This window comes from Phoxinus phoxinus, assembly GCF_949152265.1.
Source record: "Phoxinus phoxinus genome assembly, chromosome: 14".
Lineage (NCBI taxonomy): Eukaryota > Metazoa > Chordata > Actinopteri > Cypriniformes > Leuciscidae > Phoxinus > Phoxinus phoxinus.
The window spans coordinates 34,337,721-34,355,446 of NC_136889.1; the positions used below are offsets into that span (position 1 = coordinate 34,337,721).

The following is a 17,726-nucleotide window of genomic DNA, read 5'->3' on the forward strand; positions in this document are numbered from 1 at the left end:
AGCCATTCTTTTTGAGAAAGTCATAGTGTTTTGCAACATTAAACTTGGAATTAAATCATCCAGCGTTTCCAAGACACCAGCAAAAGCTCTAATAGTGGATATCAGTGAGACAACAATGAAAATATGCCTTGACCACAGTGAATGTGCATTCCTACAATGTTTGCAAACAAAACCATGAAAATTTAAATATATATAGAGCATTAATCATGTTAAAACGCCATGCATTCCATCCATGTTTTTGTATTGGGTTTTAATTGGTGTTCTTTTCCGCAACCAAAATGTTTTTACAGTGCAAAGATGAACAAACATAATGACAGAATGTTGCGTATCCTTCCAGTGTAAAGTGTCAGCAACAATAAAAATAACAATGTGTCCGTCTTAATGAAAGGTTTTGTGGACAAAAGGATATGCTGAAAAGACTTCTCCACACTTGGCATCTGATTTGCTTCACACACATTCCTCCACTGCTCCCCCTTGTGGATAAAATTACGTGGCAAAAGTTTGATACATGCATTTTTCTATACTAACTCCAACTCAAAACAAGCTGCTAGACAATGACATCCACCTGATTTCATTTTATCTAAAACCACCAAAACGCCTCAGTTACGCCTGTAACCTCAGGTCCCTGAAGAGGGAACAAGACGTTGCGTCAATTGACACTGTGGGAACGCTCTGTGTGATTGCGTCGTGAAGCAAAAGAAATCAGTCCAACAGACATCACCAACCAGGAAACTATAAAGCCTGCCCAAACAGTGTAACGCTAGCTTCTAATAGGCTGAAGCAAGTCGCCAACATGGATGCAGGGAGTATGGCAGGGCTACGCAACGTCTCGTTCCCTCATCAGGGAACCGGGGTTACAGTCGTGACCGAGGCGTTCCCTTTAAAGGGAACTCACGTTGCTTCGATTGACGCTGTGGGAACGTCTATACCCACACCTCCATAATGACCAGTGACTTGTCTAGTGATAATCGAGAAAGCATTAAGATGAGAGCACCTGAGCCCCAGGTGTGGTGCCCAAGTCTAGGTCATAAAACCTCACGAATGTGTGCGATGAAGACCAGCCCGCCGCATCACAAACATCTTGAAGTGAAACCCCTGACACTAAGCCTTAGAGGCAGCCGTACTCCTAATCGAATGGGCCAGTTCTGCTAAAGGGGTAGGCAGTCTGGCCGATTCGTAGGCAAGAGAGATACCCTCGACTATCCATTTGTTCATTCTTTGCTTAGATGCTGGTGACCTTTTAAAAGGTTGTTGCAAATTAGCTTTAGCTACAAGCACTATGATACACAAATTGGATGGCTATTGTCACAGTTTTATCTATGTTTATTGTATCTGTCCGTATACAAATAAAACATTAAATAAATAAACAAATAAATAGGAGATCCAAAACATATGAACAGTTGTTCTGATCTACGCCAAAGGGCAGCTCTGTGGACGTACGCATCCAATGCCCTAACTGGGCAAAACAAATTATTTCTTTCCTGGTCAGCATCCTGGAATGGAGGAGGACAGAGGGCCTGCAGAATAATAGATCTCTCCACATTAGTGGAAACTTTTGGGATATACCCTGGTTTAGGGTGAAGGAATGTCTTTACCATGCCCGGTGCAAAATCCAAGCAAGAAGGGGAAACCACCAAAGCTTGTAAATCTCCTAACCTATTAAGAGAAGTGAAAGCCAGGAGGAACAACGTCTTGAGAGCCTGAAACTTATCTGAAACCTCCTCAATGGGCTCAAGGGAGCCAGGGATAGGCCTTGGAGCACCACGGCCAAATCACATGCCGGTACCCTAGTGCGTACTGCAGGCCTGAGCCTCAAAGTGCCATGGAGGAAATGTGTTATTAACCCTCTAAGCGCCAAAGTCGCAAAATTGCGACAAGACGTCATACTTAATAAAACAGGCTGTAGATCCTAATATGGTGTAATATCTCGTTTGTATTCCCTACCACTAGATGGCAGACATGTAATACTTTGATTCAAGACCAAAATGACGTCATGTTCCTATTCAAAGTATTGGAGAAAACAGCAGAGCAAGTGAGCGCTCGTGTCATTGATGCGGAAGCAGTTCAGTTCAGAGCGTCTGAGTAAATTGTGAGATTTGTGAGAGAAAATCATCAAATGGCTAATAAAAACTTGTATCGTGAGGATGTGTTGCAAATGTTATTCGCCGATTCTGACTCTGAAGGGGAATATTTGCCTTTTGAAAATGACGATCGCGCTTCTCCCGGTAACGTTACATCTTTGCCGCGAAATGGTGCAGCTCGCGCTTCTCCCGGTACATCTTTGCCGCGAAATGGTGCAGCTCGCGCTTCTCCCGGTACATCTTTGCCGCGCAGTGCTGACAATGACAGTAGTCCGAGCTGTGCGCACTCGGCGCGCGCGCGCGCGGCAGATCTGGCCGCGCCCGCGCTGCTCGTAGCAGGAGCAGAGGCGGTGTGACACGGGGCAACTAAACAGGTCTTGTCTACTTGTGTTTGTGTGTCATATGAATAATATATATATATGTTATATATATATATATATATATATATATATATATATATATATATATATAATCAGAGTGCCTACTGTATGTAGTAAATGGAAAATCTCTACAGCAAAAGGCCAACCACTAACGTTACCTGCATTCGGTTTGTTTCTACCATTTATTAGTAATGATTTACACAGTTTGTTTACTACTTACTATTTACCTGAGCATTCAGTATTGTGCAATATAGCATACAGAAGGTGAGGGACATTTTGGAGGAAAGAAGTGCTGCATTTTATCATTTAAACTTGTGACTTTTCATGAAAATTCTATAATCCAAGATAGCCGCCACCATATGACGTCATAATTAGTGCTGTGTTGAAAAAATCGATTCACCAATTCTGAATCGATTTTCATATTAATTTCTAAAGATCGATCCGTAACTCAGAGGATCGATTTAATAACAGGCCTACATTTTCCCCATAAACACACCGAGACATGGCGACCGGCGGCGCTGCTAATGCGGTTTCTCTGAATCCACTTGTTGACAAGAGAGGAGGAAAGAGCCGTTCATAGCGCGTTTTTTGCGCGTGCAAATTCGTTTTCTAAGCGCGCCTCTGTTCATGGTTGCATAGCAACGACAGACGCAAAAGGAAAGCACGCGCTTGTGGAGAGGAGAAAGCGGTGCAAACTGCGCTCTCCATGATGACGAGGAAGTATCATCAAATAATTAATTGATTTCTATCCCTTGCATTAGCTTTACTACTAGATATATTCATTGAGATGAGAAATAAAAAGCCGCCCTGTACAGCCATCAGCTGTCCGGCCGAGCTTTCCATGTTGTTACGGAAAGGCCGTAACTGGCTTGTTTTTGTCACATGACCTGTTGAGATGCATTGAAGTGCTTCTCACTGAATTTGCACGCGCATAAAACGCGATATGTGAACAGCCCCTAAGTGGTATCGTGTGCGGTTGTATCTAGTTTAAAAGGCCTTCTAAATATGAACGCAGTTTTGGATTAAATAAAAGGACAGTCAAGTCAAATAAAACACGTTTTATCTCCTGTTTAGTTGGTAACACTACATTAAGATACCATTCATTAACATTACAATACATTTTTACAACATTAATGTATGTTTGTGAATGTTATTTAATACAAAAACTTGATTGTTCATGAACAATAAAAACTTTTGATTTTAAAAATATAAGATTGGATCAGATCGGATCGGATCGGATCGAATCGAATCGAATAATGATAATCGATTCAAGATCTTGAGAATCGGAATCGAATCGATTCTTGAAATTTGAATCGATACCCAGCACTAGTCATAATATGCAAATTAGATGGGAAAATGTAATCCCTACATAAACTTTGGGTCATCCTTGATATTTCTCTAATTTACAGAAAGTCTCTATCTTTTATCACTTTTAAGATATAGCCTTTTCAAATTAAGATGTCAAAATCGAATGTTTTAGGAAAAAAACTCTGGCGCCTAAAGGGTTAAGGGGTCTCTCCCTAAAGACATACCACCCAAAGGAACGTGGTAAGCAGCTACGTAGACCTTTAAAGTGGACAGGGATAGACCTGCAGTAAATCGCTCTTGCAGGAACTCCAGCACGGTACTAACAGGGCAGTTAACTGGGTCCAGCTGATGACCACTGCACCAAGAGGTGAAAACTCTCCACTTTAATGCGTTCAGTTTCCTCGTGGAGGGAGCTCTGGAGTGAAGAATGGTCTCCACAACCTCAGTTGAGAGACCAGCATCTATGAGCTGGGCCCCCTCAGAGGCCAAGCCCACAGCTTCCACAGTTCTGGGTTGGGGTGTAATATTGAGCCCCCTGCCTAGGACAGCAGGTCCCAGCAGGGCCGTTGAGGATATATACTAGATCCGAAAACCATACTCTGCCCGTCCACCTCGGAGCAATCAAGGTGAGCCAAACTTTGTCCCGGCAAACTCTCTCCAGAAGAGCGTACAGACGTAGCCTCAGCCACATCTGAACCATAGCATCCAGTCCGGGAGGAGCTGTGTGACGGAAAACCAGAGTTGACAGTGAGACGTCTCTCGAGACGCAAACAGATCCACTTGAGCTTGGCCAAACATTTGCCATATCTGCTGCACCACTTTGGGGTGGAGCCTCCATTCCCCTGCATGTAAGCTGCTCTGAGTGACAACAGCTTCCCCTGGGACCACAGGAGGATTTGGTGCGCCAGTGTGCAGAGTGGACACGAGCGTAAACCCCCTTGGTGATTTTTATAGGCGACCACCGATGTGTTGTCTGAGTGGACGAGCACATGGTGGCCCCTGAGGTCTGGGAGGAAATTCTTGAGAGCAAGAAAGACAGCCATCATTTCCAGACAGTTGATGTGCCAGGACAAATGGTGTCCCCTCAACAGACCTTGAGTCGAGTGACTCTCTAGGATCGCTCTCCAACCTGTGAGGAAAGGATTGCCCCTCTGGGAAAACCCCCTGGTCCTGAGCCACCACTGCAGAGGTCAAACCAAACAGGCCAAAAGGTATTACGTTAGACGCTGCTGCCATCAGACCTAACCGTCTCTGAAACTGCTTGACAGTGAGTGACTGGCCTAGCTTTAATCGGTTTACTGATGTTAGGATCGACTCGATGCGTGCTGGAGAGAGATGTGCTTGCATTGTTGTCGAATCCCAAACTATGCCTAGAAAAGTGGTTCTCTGAACTGGAGAAAGTACAGTCCTTTTGGGTTCAACCTCAACCCCAATCTTTCCATGTGTGTGAGAACGACACCTCGATGTCGAACGATGGAAATATGCGTCTTTGAGGTCTATCGTAAACAAACCAGTCCTCTGATCTGATCTGTGGTACGATCTGCCTCAAAGTTAAAAGGTTAGTTCACCCAAAAATGAAAATTCTGTCAGTAATTACTCATGTTGTTCCAACCATGTAAGTCTTTCGTTCATCTTCGGATCACAAATTAAGATATTTTTGATGAAATCTGAAGGTAGTCTCACTCCTCCATAGGCTTACAGAGGGACCCAAACTCGCCGGCCCAGAATAGTTATTAAAACATCGTTACAATAGTCCAAGTGACTACAGTGGCTCTGCAATAAGTTTATCATGCAATGTCAATACTTTATGTGTGGAAAAACAACAAAAATTCTCTCTGTGTCTCGAATTAGTTCACGTAGTGTTTTGGCGCAGCGCGTCTGTGTTGCACGTCACCACGTAGACTCACTATTGGCCGACGCTGGTCATGTGTGTGATGCGTGGTGACGCATTTTACAGTGAAGACTATAGTCTTATTTTACATTTGATTATTCAATATCTGTACCTGAATAAAGTTAGACTTACCTGAAAAAAACAAAGAACGAATTATTCAATTTGTGATGACAACAGCTTGTAGGATAAGTGTGCCGTATTAAAGCTGCAATATGTAAGAATTTTGTAATAAAATATCCAAAAATCACTTGCACAGTGTGATATATTTCCTGCAGTTGTGTACTTACAATATCACAAAGTTCCCAAATATTTTTAATTTCAGAGAAATTCCAATTTTAAATAATGGCTCGTCCCTGTTCACTGTTGCCTGTTGATGACGTAATATCCGCGTTATCCCTGGTTTCCGCTCGTACTGCCGTAGTAACCATGGCGACAGACGTGGACAACTGCGTTACGTCTAGCGGCGCTCTCACTCTGTTGTTGTTTCGTTCACACATTATGGACCATGGCAAGCAGACTTTGGGACAAAAGGAGAACTAAACCGAGGATCAATATCAGCGTGGCGTTTTCGAGACGCCGAGAGCTAGCGTCCGCGACTAACTTCCACTCGACAGAGACGACGAGAGCTAGCATCCGCGACTAACTTCCACTCGACAGAGACGCCGAGAGCTAGCATCCGCGACTAACTTCCACTCGACAGAGACGACGAGAGCTAGCATCCGCGACTAACTTCCACTCGACAGAGACACCGAGAGCTAGCATCCGCGACTAACTTCCACTCGACAGAGACGACGAGAGCTAGCATCCGCGACTAACTTCCACTCGACAGAGACGCCGAGAGCTAGCATCCGCGACTAACTTCCACTCGACAAAGACGCCGAGAGCTAGCATCCGGGACTAACTTCCACTCGACAGAGACGCCGAGAGCTAGCGTCCGCGACTAACTTCCACTCGACAGAGACGCCGAGAGCTAGCGTCCGCGACTAACTTCCACTCGACAGAGACGCCGAGAGCTAGCGTCCGCGACTAACTTCCACTCGACAGAGACGACGAGAGCTAGCATCCGCGACTAACTTCCACTCGACAGAGACGCCGAGAGCTAGCATCCGCGACTAACTTCCACTCGACAGAGACGCCGAGAGCTAGCATCCGCGACTAACTTCCACTCGACAAAGACGCCGAGAGCTAGCATCCGGGACTAACTTCCACTCGACAGAGACGCCGAGAGCTAGCGTCCGCGACTAACTTCCACTCGACAGAGACGCCGAGAGCTAGCGTCCGCGACTAACTTCCACTCGACAGAGACGGCGAGAGCTAGCGTCCGCGACTAACTTCCACTCGACAGAGACGCCGAGAGCTAGCATCCGCGACTAACTTCCACTCGACAGAGACGGCGAGAGCTAGCGTCCGCGACTAATTTCCACTCGACAGAGACGCCGAGAGCTAGCATCCGCGACTAACTTCCACTCGACAGAGACGGCGAGAGCTAGCGTCCGCGACTAACTTCCACTCGACAGAGACGCTGCTCTTGCATGAGCTTTATTAGACAGGTGAGCAAATGTACATAAAACTAATCAATGTTATATAGCTCAACATGATGAAATGTTAGAATATGATCAGTGTGTTATTCTAATGTTGCTCTAGCTTACTGCTAGTCTCATACAAACTAACACACAAAATAACATTAACAACGCTGCGTTACCTCACAAGCTTCATTCTAGGGATGTTAACCGATGACCGTTTGACCGATGGTTGACCGTATCAACGTTAAAGGAACACTTCACCTCTGGAAAGATGAATGTGTATTTAAAATGGGTCATTTATGTAGAAGAAATGTGAAATTATTTTTGAATTTGGAGCCTTCAAGACTGAGAAAAGCCAGAAAATGTATTTTTGGCTTATGGGGATGAAAGACAACAACTCCCAGAATGCACTTGCTTCGCTGCCCTAGGAGGCCACGCCTACCGGTAAGAGATTGCAGTAAACAACAAGGCTAGGCTACTAGTGAGTCTCCGTGAGTCTGCCCAGTATTTTGATGTCGCCCAAAATGTCCAGGATTTGGCTTTTGCGTTCTTCAGTCGCCATTCCTCATGTTTACTGTGACGAGCAGGAACGAGACTGACGGCCGCGGAGAACGATGCGAGGCCGGTGGCGTGATTACTGATGAGTGGCGCCGGCGCCTGTGAGACGCACACACCGGTCTCGTATCTCTCACGGAGGAGCGGGAATTTTCCTAACAATGTTAAAACGCACATCAACCGATCACTTGTTTAGCGTTCATGTAAACACTACATTCAGATTCACCGATCGGAATGAATTCAGTTAGATTAAAACAAAAGGTGTGCATGTAAACTATGAATGCGACTGCAAAAAGCAAAAGCCGAATCCCGGACATCTCGACGGCCGGACTTGTCCGGGAAAAAGAGGATGGTCACCGCCACTACTCAGCTTTCTCCACAGAATAAGAAACTGTTAGCTTAGCTTCCAAATAAAGAATGGCTGACACTGTACATTCTGTGAGTGAGATCCCTCTATGGGCGGGTTGAAAACATGCGGAACAGCGCCCTCTACTGGATAAATGATGAGCTAGTGTTTGTAGTCTTACCCTTATTCAAAGAAATTTGACTTCCTGCTTTTTATGACGCAAAATGACGATTTTTGCGTCATAAAAAGCAGGAAGTGGAACACTTAAATCCTTATTTCTCCCATCTCAGGGGAAAATAAGGGAATAAACCATGACCATTCGAAAATGTGACTGGGTTTCTAAAGATACAAAGTCTAATGCAAATGGGTGAAGTGTTCCTTTAACCGATCAAAGTTGTGGGTAGTCGGTAAAAAAAAAAAAAGTGATGTCTAAATTAGTCTATTATAGACAGTGGACTAAACGCTACTACAGTTAGCCGTCACATTCCAAGATCTTTTTGTGTGAAGTGAACAAATCCCTCTCACTCAATTTTTCATAACTCGCCCGTTTGTACTTAATAAACCAATAAAAACATTCGGCGCGAGGTCACAGCGTTTGGGTTCGCGCGCTCACAAGGTTTGTGAAAAGCAAAGGCTACAGGCTAACACACTCGAGGTTAGAGCCAGCGCAGACGACAGGAGGAAGCGTGCAGAAAATAGTATGTACAGATGTAACGTAAGTTGCAGCTTGTGTGATACAGCGCTTAAATATGAAAATACATTACAAATACATTTCAGTGGTAACAGATCAGGTGATGATGATCATCATCTTTCTTTATTATTGTTAGCACTAACGGTACCTTAAACTAAAGCGGCGTCTCTTCGGTTCGGTTTCGTTTCCAACGCGATCACCTTGTACCCAAACCATTTCGAAACTAAGGAGCCATTTGTCCGCCGATTACATACAAGCTCCTCTGCGCCGCGTTTGCGGGACTCATGTCTCATGTAGGGGATTTTAAAAAAGTGACGTGAGTGGAAGGGCGGCGCCGGTGTGTGTGTGTGTGTGTGTGTGTGTGTGTGTGTGTGAGTGAGAGAGCGGGAGGCAGAGCGGCGGAGAGAGTTGCGAAATTGCAGGCGCAGCTCGAAATGGCCGTTATTTCAAATAGCGTAGCATATTTGAAACTAATCGGTTAACCGGTTTCAACCGGCTAATGAGGCTCGGTGGTCGGTCAAGAATTTTTTTAGTTTTCGCCATCCCTACTTCATTCGTCTCATAAACTGTCCTGTGTGAGTATTAATACAGCACTAGCAGGTCCTCGTTACTTTATATCCGCGGGACTCGCGTGTGGCGCTGAGATCTCTCTCATTAGCAATCGAGCCCCGCTTTATCCCACAGCCATGATAAAAACATCAATGTATTCACTCATCCATAAACATTATTAGATCCATCAGCTTGACGACAAGTTCCATAATTCTGCTTATGCGTCATCAACATCTATACGCCTTTGTTATTGTAAGAGGTTAGCGACCCCTAGCGGCGAAAAAATACATATTGTAGCTTTAAAGCTTCACAGCCGTTTGCTCTTCAAGGGTTAAACATTTAATTTTGTAACATTAGACAGTTTTGATTTATATGCTGTGTAATGTTTGATGATCGCGTTATAATTTACATGGCGTCAGCAATGCTTCTATCGCTTGTTTCTGCTTCTTCTTCGCCTGTGTTTTGATCAGGAGATTCAGTGCTCTTTCAGAAGATGTGTAACAGCGCCCCCTACTGAGTAACAGTGGAGACGTGGATCGCCCCATCAGCGGCAGGAGAAGAGTTCATCTGCATTTGGGTTCACCTCTCCTTGGTTTCTGAGTTCTTCTTCCTACATTGATTTTCTGCATTGCTTCGTTTACCAAATGCACCTCTGGTTTGCTTTCAGAAAAACTATATTTTGTCTCATTTGACCCAAGAAGTGGAGGTTACTGTGCTGTCGTTATTAGTGTTCCTTTAAAAGCATACACATATACCTCCGCTAGGTTTTTACTCATGAGCATTTCTAGGGGTGCCAATAATCGTGGCACATGTTTTGGAAGGGAAAAAGTTTTCTTTTAACATTATTTTCGTAATGTGCTGATAATATTGGTTGTATTATAAGTTTGTCAGTTTCACATGCTATTGTTACATGGCAGACACAGATTCAACAGTCAACAAACAATACAATAAATACATTTTATAAAATTTAGCATAGAAAAATAAGTAAGAGGAGAACTTTCACCTAAGTTACTCCATTATGTTTTTGGCCACTATAATTGAGTCTCCAAAACTGATTTGCTTTGATTAATATGTCAGCAAATATTGGTTGATTTAAATTAAAAGATTCCAGAGCTTGAAGGCAGGATTTTGAGTCACTAAACTGTGGTTCAAAGAATACCGCGGTACATGTAAAAACATAACCTACATTAATGATGATATACTTCTTTCCGAACAGACATAGAGGTCATGTTATATATCAAGTTCTCTCTCGTTCATTTTCACCATTTCGTTTGAAAATGCGTTTACCTGAGTCGTTCACATGCATTCTGATGTTAACAAAGATCTTCTTCTTCACTGGAAAACAACACGCGTTTCAGGCTCGTTTTCAATGAATTGTAGGTTTTCCGATTTAAAATGATAATATTCCAATTTATCCAGCGTTTTTGTACTTTGTCTTCGTATCGCGTTATAGTTTTACAACGAGTCAGATGATTCAGTCCGCGCATGAACTGTCCAAATGAGTCACACTGAATCACGAACCGATTTAACCCGTTTTGACCGATTTATTGAACCGACTCAAACCAGTGAATCATTCACCAGTCGGACTTTGCAGTTCACAAACTTTACAGGAAACAGTGAATTGCGCCACCGTCTGGCTTCGCTTGCCATGACAAGTGCTTCATGACAAAGTTTTTTTTTTGTATATATGGGCTAAATATTAGTTGGAAAACTTAAAAAAAAAAACGAAAATTAGAAAAGTTGCCTTGGAAATAAACTGAAATAAATAGCAATAACTAATAAAATGACAAAAGCACATAACTAATGGCTCAAAATTAAACTAAAATTAACATAAAAAAATAAAAATAAAAGCTCATTCTAAATATTAATAGAACTATGATAAAACTAAAATAACACTGCTATAAATAGCATTAAATCATATAATGTTTACATATATTCTGTAGGGTGAAAGCGAATTATAAATAATTATATTTATTTATAAGAATTATATTTATTTATTTTGACAATAAAATCTTGGCATGTAATTCTAATAATATAAAAATTTTACATTTGAATTTTCATTGGGTTGTTAAAAAAAATCACTATTTATCATATTTTAAGAAAAAGTTTTGTGTGATCTGAGGGATGCATATACTTTGTTATAAATTTCATTAATTTTGCAACATTTCTGACAATTTCATGTGTCACTTTACACTGATAATTTGCTAATTAAGAATTTTAATAGACATTGCCGTTCACACCAGTGAATAAAATGTATTAAAAATCTATGTTTTGCGGGCTATGGCATAGCCTATTAAACATATTGGCCTGCAACTCTTCTAGTATTGTGTGATTTTGGCAAAGCAAGTAATAAAAACACACAAAACGAGTGCCTAGTTTACACTGTAGCTTTACAGATTTGCTTTAAATGACGAAAGTGCAACCAAAAATGAAATCGAATAACAGTGGAGGCAGAATCTGAACTCTATAGAAACTCCCAGATTCTACAAAAAGCTATGTTAAACTTAGCCTATATGTGGAATGAATTAACATGTTAAAGGTTTGTGGGAAAGACATGAAGGTTTGAGGCCAGAAATGAAACTACATTTCCTCGTTGCATTTGCACGTCTTCACCAGCAGATGGCGACAGCGCGCGCAGTATCGAGCGCTTCTAAGTGATTGGCAAGTGATTCAACTGTTTTGAATTTGCGAAAAATCCCCTTTTCTCCCATCAACTACTTGTATCCTTACATTACATACTATTGAACTGGTATACAACGATATATATATATTTTCTAAGGACAAAAAAACAACAACATGCCGCCATCTTGGCTCGAGGTTTTCCAGAGGGATGAGCTTCCTGTGCGTGACGTCACGCGCTCCCTCAGAAGCAACAGGCGTCAGAAGAAGAGCGGAGAGCGAGAGAAACATCGCAAGGAACAAATAAACACCGTGTACTGTGATACAAGACACTGAAAATCCTCTTCCGCGGGAACATTTGATAGTTTCTGTGGTAAATAAAACAATATTTGGCGTTCGTGATCGGCCGTCCGATGTTCGCCAACAGAAACTCTCGCTGGTGGAAAGTTTGGGAAGGCCGCTGACGTCACACGGCACTGGTCTGATCTGATATGAAACTGGTGTTTTTCTCTAATATCTGCCTTGATTTATAACTTTAATAAAGCAGCGAACTAACAATCACACATTCCGATCCGGGTTGGAGAGAAATCCTCAGGCGCGACGCGAAGATGATGCCGGTGAGTGAACACAGGGTTTGTTTTCTTTTACTTGTTTGTATAAGATCATAAAAGGAGCTTAAGTTAGTAGAGTTTCTTCTTTAATATCTCATCTGTACTGTAGATATATTATTATTATGTGTAATGCTGCCACTCATTGCGCATGTGACTGTTAGATTAATATTCATCAATCTCACAAAGTAACATGGTTAATATAAGCAATCTTTTTGTTAAAAAAAAGTGTATATTTGATCTTTTTAAGACATTATTTCCGGCACAAAAAAAATGAAATCACATACAAGTCAGTCACAATTTCGACTTTTTAATCTCGATTATATGATTTAGTAGGCCTATATCATAATTATGACATTATGTCATAATTAAGATTTGACAACGAAAAAAACCAGGTAATTTCACCTTCAGCTTCTGTTCCATTGGTGGTTTTTACAAGATTAATAAGTTACTGTACTAAGTCAAAACTTGATCTTACAATTTTAATTGGAGTTGTTTCCTAACATTTTGGGCTTATATATTAATATGACTAATAATAATGATTATTTTAATAGTGAAAATAATATTGTAACAGTAATATTTCTAATTTTGTTAAGTATATTTATTTAGCTATAATAATATTTAACAACATAAGTGTCACTGTTACCTTACAATTTTCATTATAAAAATTGTAGTATTTAAGAACAAATATAACAATATAATAATGATATAAGTGATAATTAATGATAATAAGTATGCACAATCAAAAACAGAGTGACTGTCTTTAAAATGAAACATGCGCCTCTTGTGCCTCCACTGTGGGAACACACACCTGCAGAGAAACTTAAACTTTCGTGACGCCGACGCGTTTGTTCACGTTCATGCATTGTTAGAACTGGAATTCATAAAAATGAATGTGAAGTGGAAAATCGTCAATAGGAGTGTGAGAAAAAACTCATTTTGAGAAAACGGCCTTTAAAGATTTTTATGGCAAAATTCCACTTATTTCTATTGAAAGCCATGAATTACAGACAAAATATGCTTTATTTACAAGTAAAATCCATGTGTCACACTGTTTAACATCCAGAACTCATTATTGCTTCCTCCATCACTGATCGTAACATCCAACACATGACAACACTTATAAATGTCAGAGCGCGTCACGTGACGATTCTAGAGCGAATCACGTTGTCAGAAATTGGCATCAGCCAATGAGATCCGCATTTCGAGTTATATCGCCCATTTTACTTTCATGATTGGTTGCTGATAAACAGGAGATGACCATATTTGGATCCGACAGCATTGTACAGGAGAGAGAGAGCTTTCCAGCGGTGTGTGTGACGACAGGCAGCGGTGTGTGTGAGGACAGGCAGCGGTGTGTGTGATGACGGTGAGGACAGAGATTGCGGAGCAGCGGATGATTCAGAACGACAATTTTTGATGAATTTCAGAGAAATCTACAGACTCAAATAGACAGTGCAGTAAAATAAAGACCTAAATGTGTATTTCTGACTTTTTTTCACCACAAGTCTGAAAGTGTTATTGAAGACAAATAGCCCCAAATCTCAAAATTGACCAGTGAAAAAAATAACACGCACACGTCTCCATCCACTAATAATAATGGCTAGTGCGGCGGCGGAGATATGAACCTGCTAACGTCCGTCCGTCGCCATGATGTTTGGTGCAAAGTGTTGTTTATCAACATTTAGAAAATATTGTGAAAGTTTCTCGCAAATATTATATATTATATCTCCATTATATTTGTACTTGTTGAATTGTTGCAGTGATTAGTGCTGGAAGAGCACCCATGATGCCTTAATCAGAGTCTGTGGGTGTGTGTGGATAACCTGTGTGTGTGTGTGTGTGTGTGTTGCAGATGTTCCTGACTGTGTACCTCAGTAATAATGACCAGCACTTCAGCGAGGTGCCGATCACGCCGGAGACGCTGTGTGCTGATGTGGTGGAGCTGTGCCGAGACCCCGGAGACAGCAGCTGTTATCTGGCGGAGGTGTGGCGAGGCTCCGGTGAGGACCGCTCTACACACACACACACACACACACACACACACTCAGGGTTCAGGTTAACACACGCCACATGCGGGAGAAGATGAGCTGTGTCGGGGAACGCTGTCAAATCACGAGCTAGTTCGAAGTGTTACTTCGACAGACACACACACCCGAAGGGGTTTATTCTGAGATATCACACACACACACACCTGAAGGGGTTTATTCTGAGATAACACACACACACACACACCTGAAGGGGTTTATTCTGAGATAACACACACACCTGTAGGGGTTTATTCTGAGATCACACACACACACACACACACACACACACACACACACACACACACACACACACACACACACACACACCTGAAGGGGTTTATTCTGAGATCACACACACACACACACACACACACACACACACACCTGAAGGGGTTTATTCTGAGATCACACACACACACACACACACACCTGAAGGGGTTTATTCTGAGATCACACACACACACACACACACACACACACCTGAAGGGGTTTATTCTGAGATCACACACACACACACACACACACCTGAAGGGGTTTATTCTGAGATCACACACACACACACACACACACCTGAAGGGGTTTATTCTGAGATAACAACCGGCTGGATGTACATTGTCCCGCTTATTACACGGATACTTGCCACGTAAGTAAATCATTAGATAATATTATAAGCCCCGTATTATAAAAAATATATATATATATTTCGTAATGCTTATTTGATGCTTTTCCCATCAAACACAATAAATAAACTGTCTGCACACTTATATCCTTAAAGCAAATTTAATCACCTTTTAATCACCAAGCTTTCGGTCAAACGACCGTCCTCAGGGCATCAAACCCATCAAACACAATAATATCTTTTATCTTTTGGGGTTATTTCTCAGCCAAATTTGATCTGCGATTCATTTGAGCTGAATTTGATTGATTAATCGTCACATCATATAATTAGTTATATAATATAAATGTGTGTGTGTGTGCAGAGCGTGCCGTAGGTGAGAGTGAGAAGATGATGGATCTGCTGATACAGTGGGGACAGGCGCGGCCGGAGGTTCGGTTCTTCCTCCGCCATGGCAGAGCACCAGGTACAGCTCGCTTCAGTCCACGGATCAGACAGGAGCAGTTCACCTCAGAATTACACTTCCCTGATCATTTACTCTCGTCATCCCAGATGTTCATGTGTGTCTGTCTTCAGTGGAACAGAAATGCAGGTTTGTGAGGAACACACTCCAGATGTTCTCCATATAGTGTCTTCAATGGTCCAGCGGGTCGAAGGTCCAGATGTGAGTTTCAGCTTCAAAGTCTCTCACGATCCAGCCGAGGAATAAGAGTCTCATCTAGACACACCAGACTTCAAACCATTGAAGTCACTATATGGAGAACATCCTGGAGTGTGTTCCTCACAAACCTGCATTTCTGTTCCACTGAAGACAGACAGACGTGAACATCTTGGACGACGAGAGTAAATGATCAGGAAATTTTGACCTAATCTTTTAAACCAGGCTCAGACTTTGGGAGTTTTACGCTGATTTCTCCCAGATTTACCCCTCCTGAAAGGGTCTTGTGAGGAGTTTATAGCCTCTGATGCTAAAAGAACAGATGTTTTGTGCAGTATTGCTGTGGTTGAGTGTGTGCTTGTGTTTCAGACTCCAGGAGTCAGAAGAGGAACAGCGTGAAGAAACCCTCAGACAGACGCGCGGAGAACGGGGTGAGTTTCACTCTCAGACGTGATCCCGGCGTTCTGTGACGAGCGGATAAACTATGAGAGGAATGCAGTCGAGCAGGAAATGGAGGAGTGTTTGCTGATGTGTGTGTGTGTGTGTGTGTGTGTGCGCGCAGGTGAGCGGCCCGCGGATGGACTTGTCGCTAGCGGAGCTGCAGGAGATGGCGGCTAAACAACAGCGTCAGATCGACTCGCAGCGGCAGCTCCTGGCCTCAAAGGTACAGGAGAACACCTCAGGCTGGAGGAGGCATGCGTTCGGTTTAGGAGATATAAACAACATCTTATTTCATGAGTCATTTTTATATATATATATATATATGCACTTCCATTCAAAAGTTTGGGATCGGTAAGATTTTTTATGTTTTTAAAACAAGTCTCTTCTGCTCATCAAGGCTGCATTTATCGAATTAAAAATATCAGTAATAGTAACATTACCCGTAATAGACAATAAACAGTAATATGTTGTTTTGAACTTTCTAAAAGTATCATGACATTTTGATACACAACTGTTTTCAACATTGATAATAATTATAAATGTGTCTTGAGCATCAAATCATCATATTAGAATGATGAAGGATCATGTGACACTGAAGACTGAAGTAATGATGCTTTGATCACAAGAATAAATTACAATTATGCTATATATAATCATATTTTAAATTAATATGTATAATGGTTTATAATAAAATAACGGTTTTCTCCAGAGCGGCTATATATATAAATGAACTAAATTAATAACTTTTTTACAACAAAAATTAACCATCACTGAACTTACTTAGCTGGACTATGACACTATTTTCTTCTAGAAACAAACTTTGTTGCATTATTTTCTTGTTATCACTGTAAAGCTGCTTTGAAACACTCTGTATTGTAAAAAGCGCTGTATAAACAAAAGTGGCTTGACTATAAATTTGACTCATCCCTTTTCTTAAAAAAAAAAAAATTATAGCCTAAAATGTGAGATTGATCATTTTATAAAAAAAAAAAAAGTTTTTTTCAAAGCCTGTATTATTTGAACTGTTGTTTAAATCATAATTTTTACATTCAATTTATGATTTAGATTTATAGATCAGGCTTGTGCTGGTCTTAAAAGTCCTTAAGTTTCCGACAAAAGCCCCGGGGATCAGATGGTGATGTCCTCTGTGTGTGTTTCAGGAGCAGCGTGTGGTTCTCCTGAGGCAGCAGGAGCACAGGCATCAGCAGGCGAGGTCCGAGCAGCAGAAGCTCCAGCATCTGAGGAACGCGGTGGAGAAGCAGGAGGACCAGCTGAAGACGGTGCGAGCGCTGAAGGGGCAGGTGGAGCAGAAGCGCATCAGCAACGGCAAACTGGGTGAGCATCGCAGATCACGCTTCTCCAGCGGAAACGTCTCGGGTCACTTGCGTACCCATGTTATCTGAATAGAGAACGAGCCGCTGCGTAGCGAT

The 17,726-nt window shown here is 42.0% G+C and overlaps 2 protein-coding genes across 5 annotated transcripts in view; one reads left to right on the forward strand and one right to left on the reverse strand.

The window, feature by feature from the left end:
• slit1a (slit homolog 1a) overlaps positions 1 to 10,843 on the reverse strand; it is a 113,438-nt gene extending 102,595 nt beyond the window's left edge. The window contains exon 1 of one of the 2 annotated variants that reach the window (XM_079634762.1): positions 10,612 to 10,843. The gene's annotated coding sequence lies outside the window, so the exon portion shown is untranslated. The remainder of the gene's footprint in view (positions 1 to 10,611) is intronic. The other variant, XM_079634761.1, reaches the window with a different exon arrangement.
• A 1,295-nt stretch (positions 10,844 to 12,138) lies between these two features.
• tp53bp2a (tumor protein p53 binding protein, 2a) overlaps positions 12,139 to 17,726 on the forward strand; it is a 33,173-nt gene continuing 27,585 nt past the window's right edge. The window contains exons 1-6 of one of the 3 annotated variants that reach the window (XM_079634772.1): positions 12,139 to 12,560; positions 14,407 to 14,554; positions 15,562 to 15,663; positions 16,225 to 16,286; positions 16,418 to 16,519; positions 17,457 to 17,631. In XM_079634772.1, coding sequence (XP_079490898.1) covers positions 12,552 to 12,560; positions 14,407 to 14,554; positions 15,562 to 15,663; positions 16,225 to 16,286; positions 16,418 to 16,519; positions 17,457 to 17,631 — 598 coding nt within the window. In that variant the 5' untranslated portion in view covers positions 12,139 to 12,551. The remainder of the gene's footprint in view (positions 12,561 to 14,406; positions 14,555 to 15,561; positions 15,664 to 16,224; positions 16,287 to 16,417; positions 16,520 to 17,456; positions 17,632 to 17,726) is intronic. The other 2 variants (XM_079634771.1, XM_079634773.1) reach the window with 2 other exon arrangements.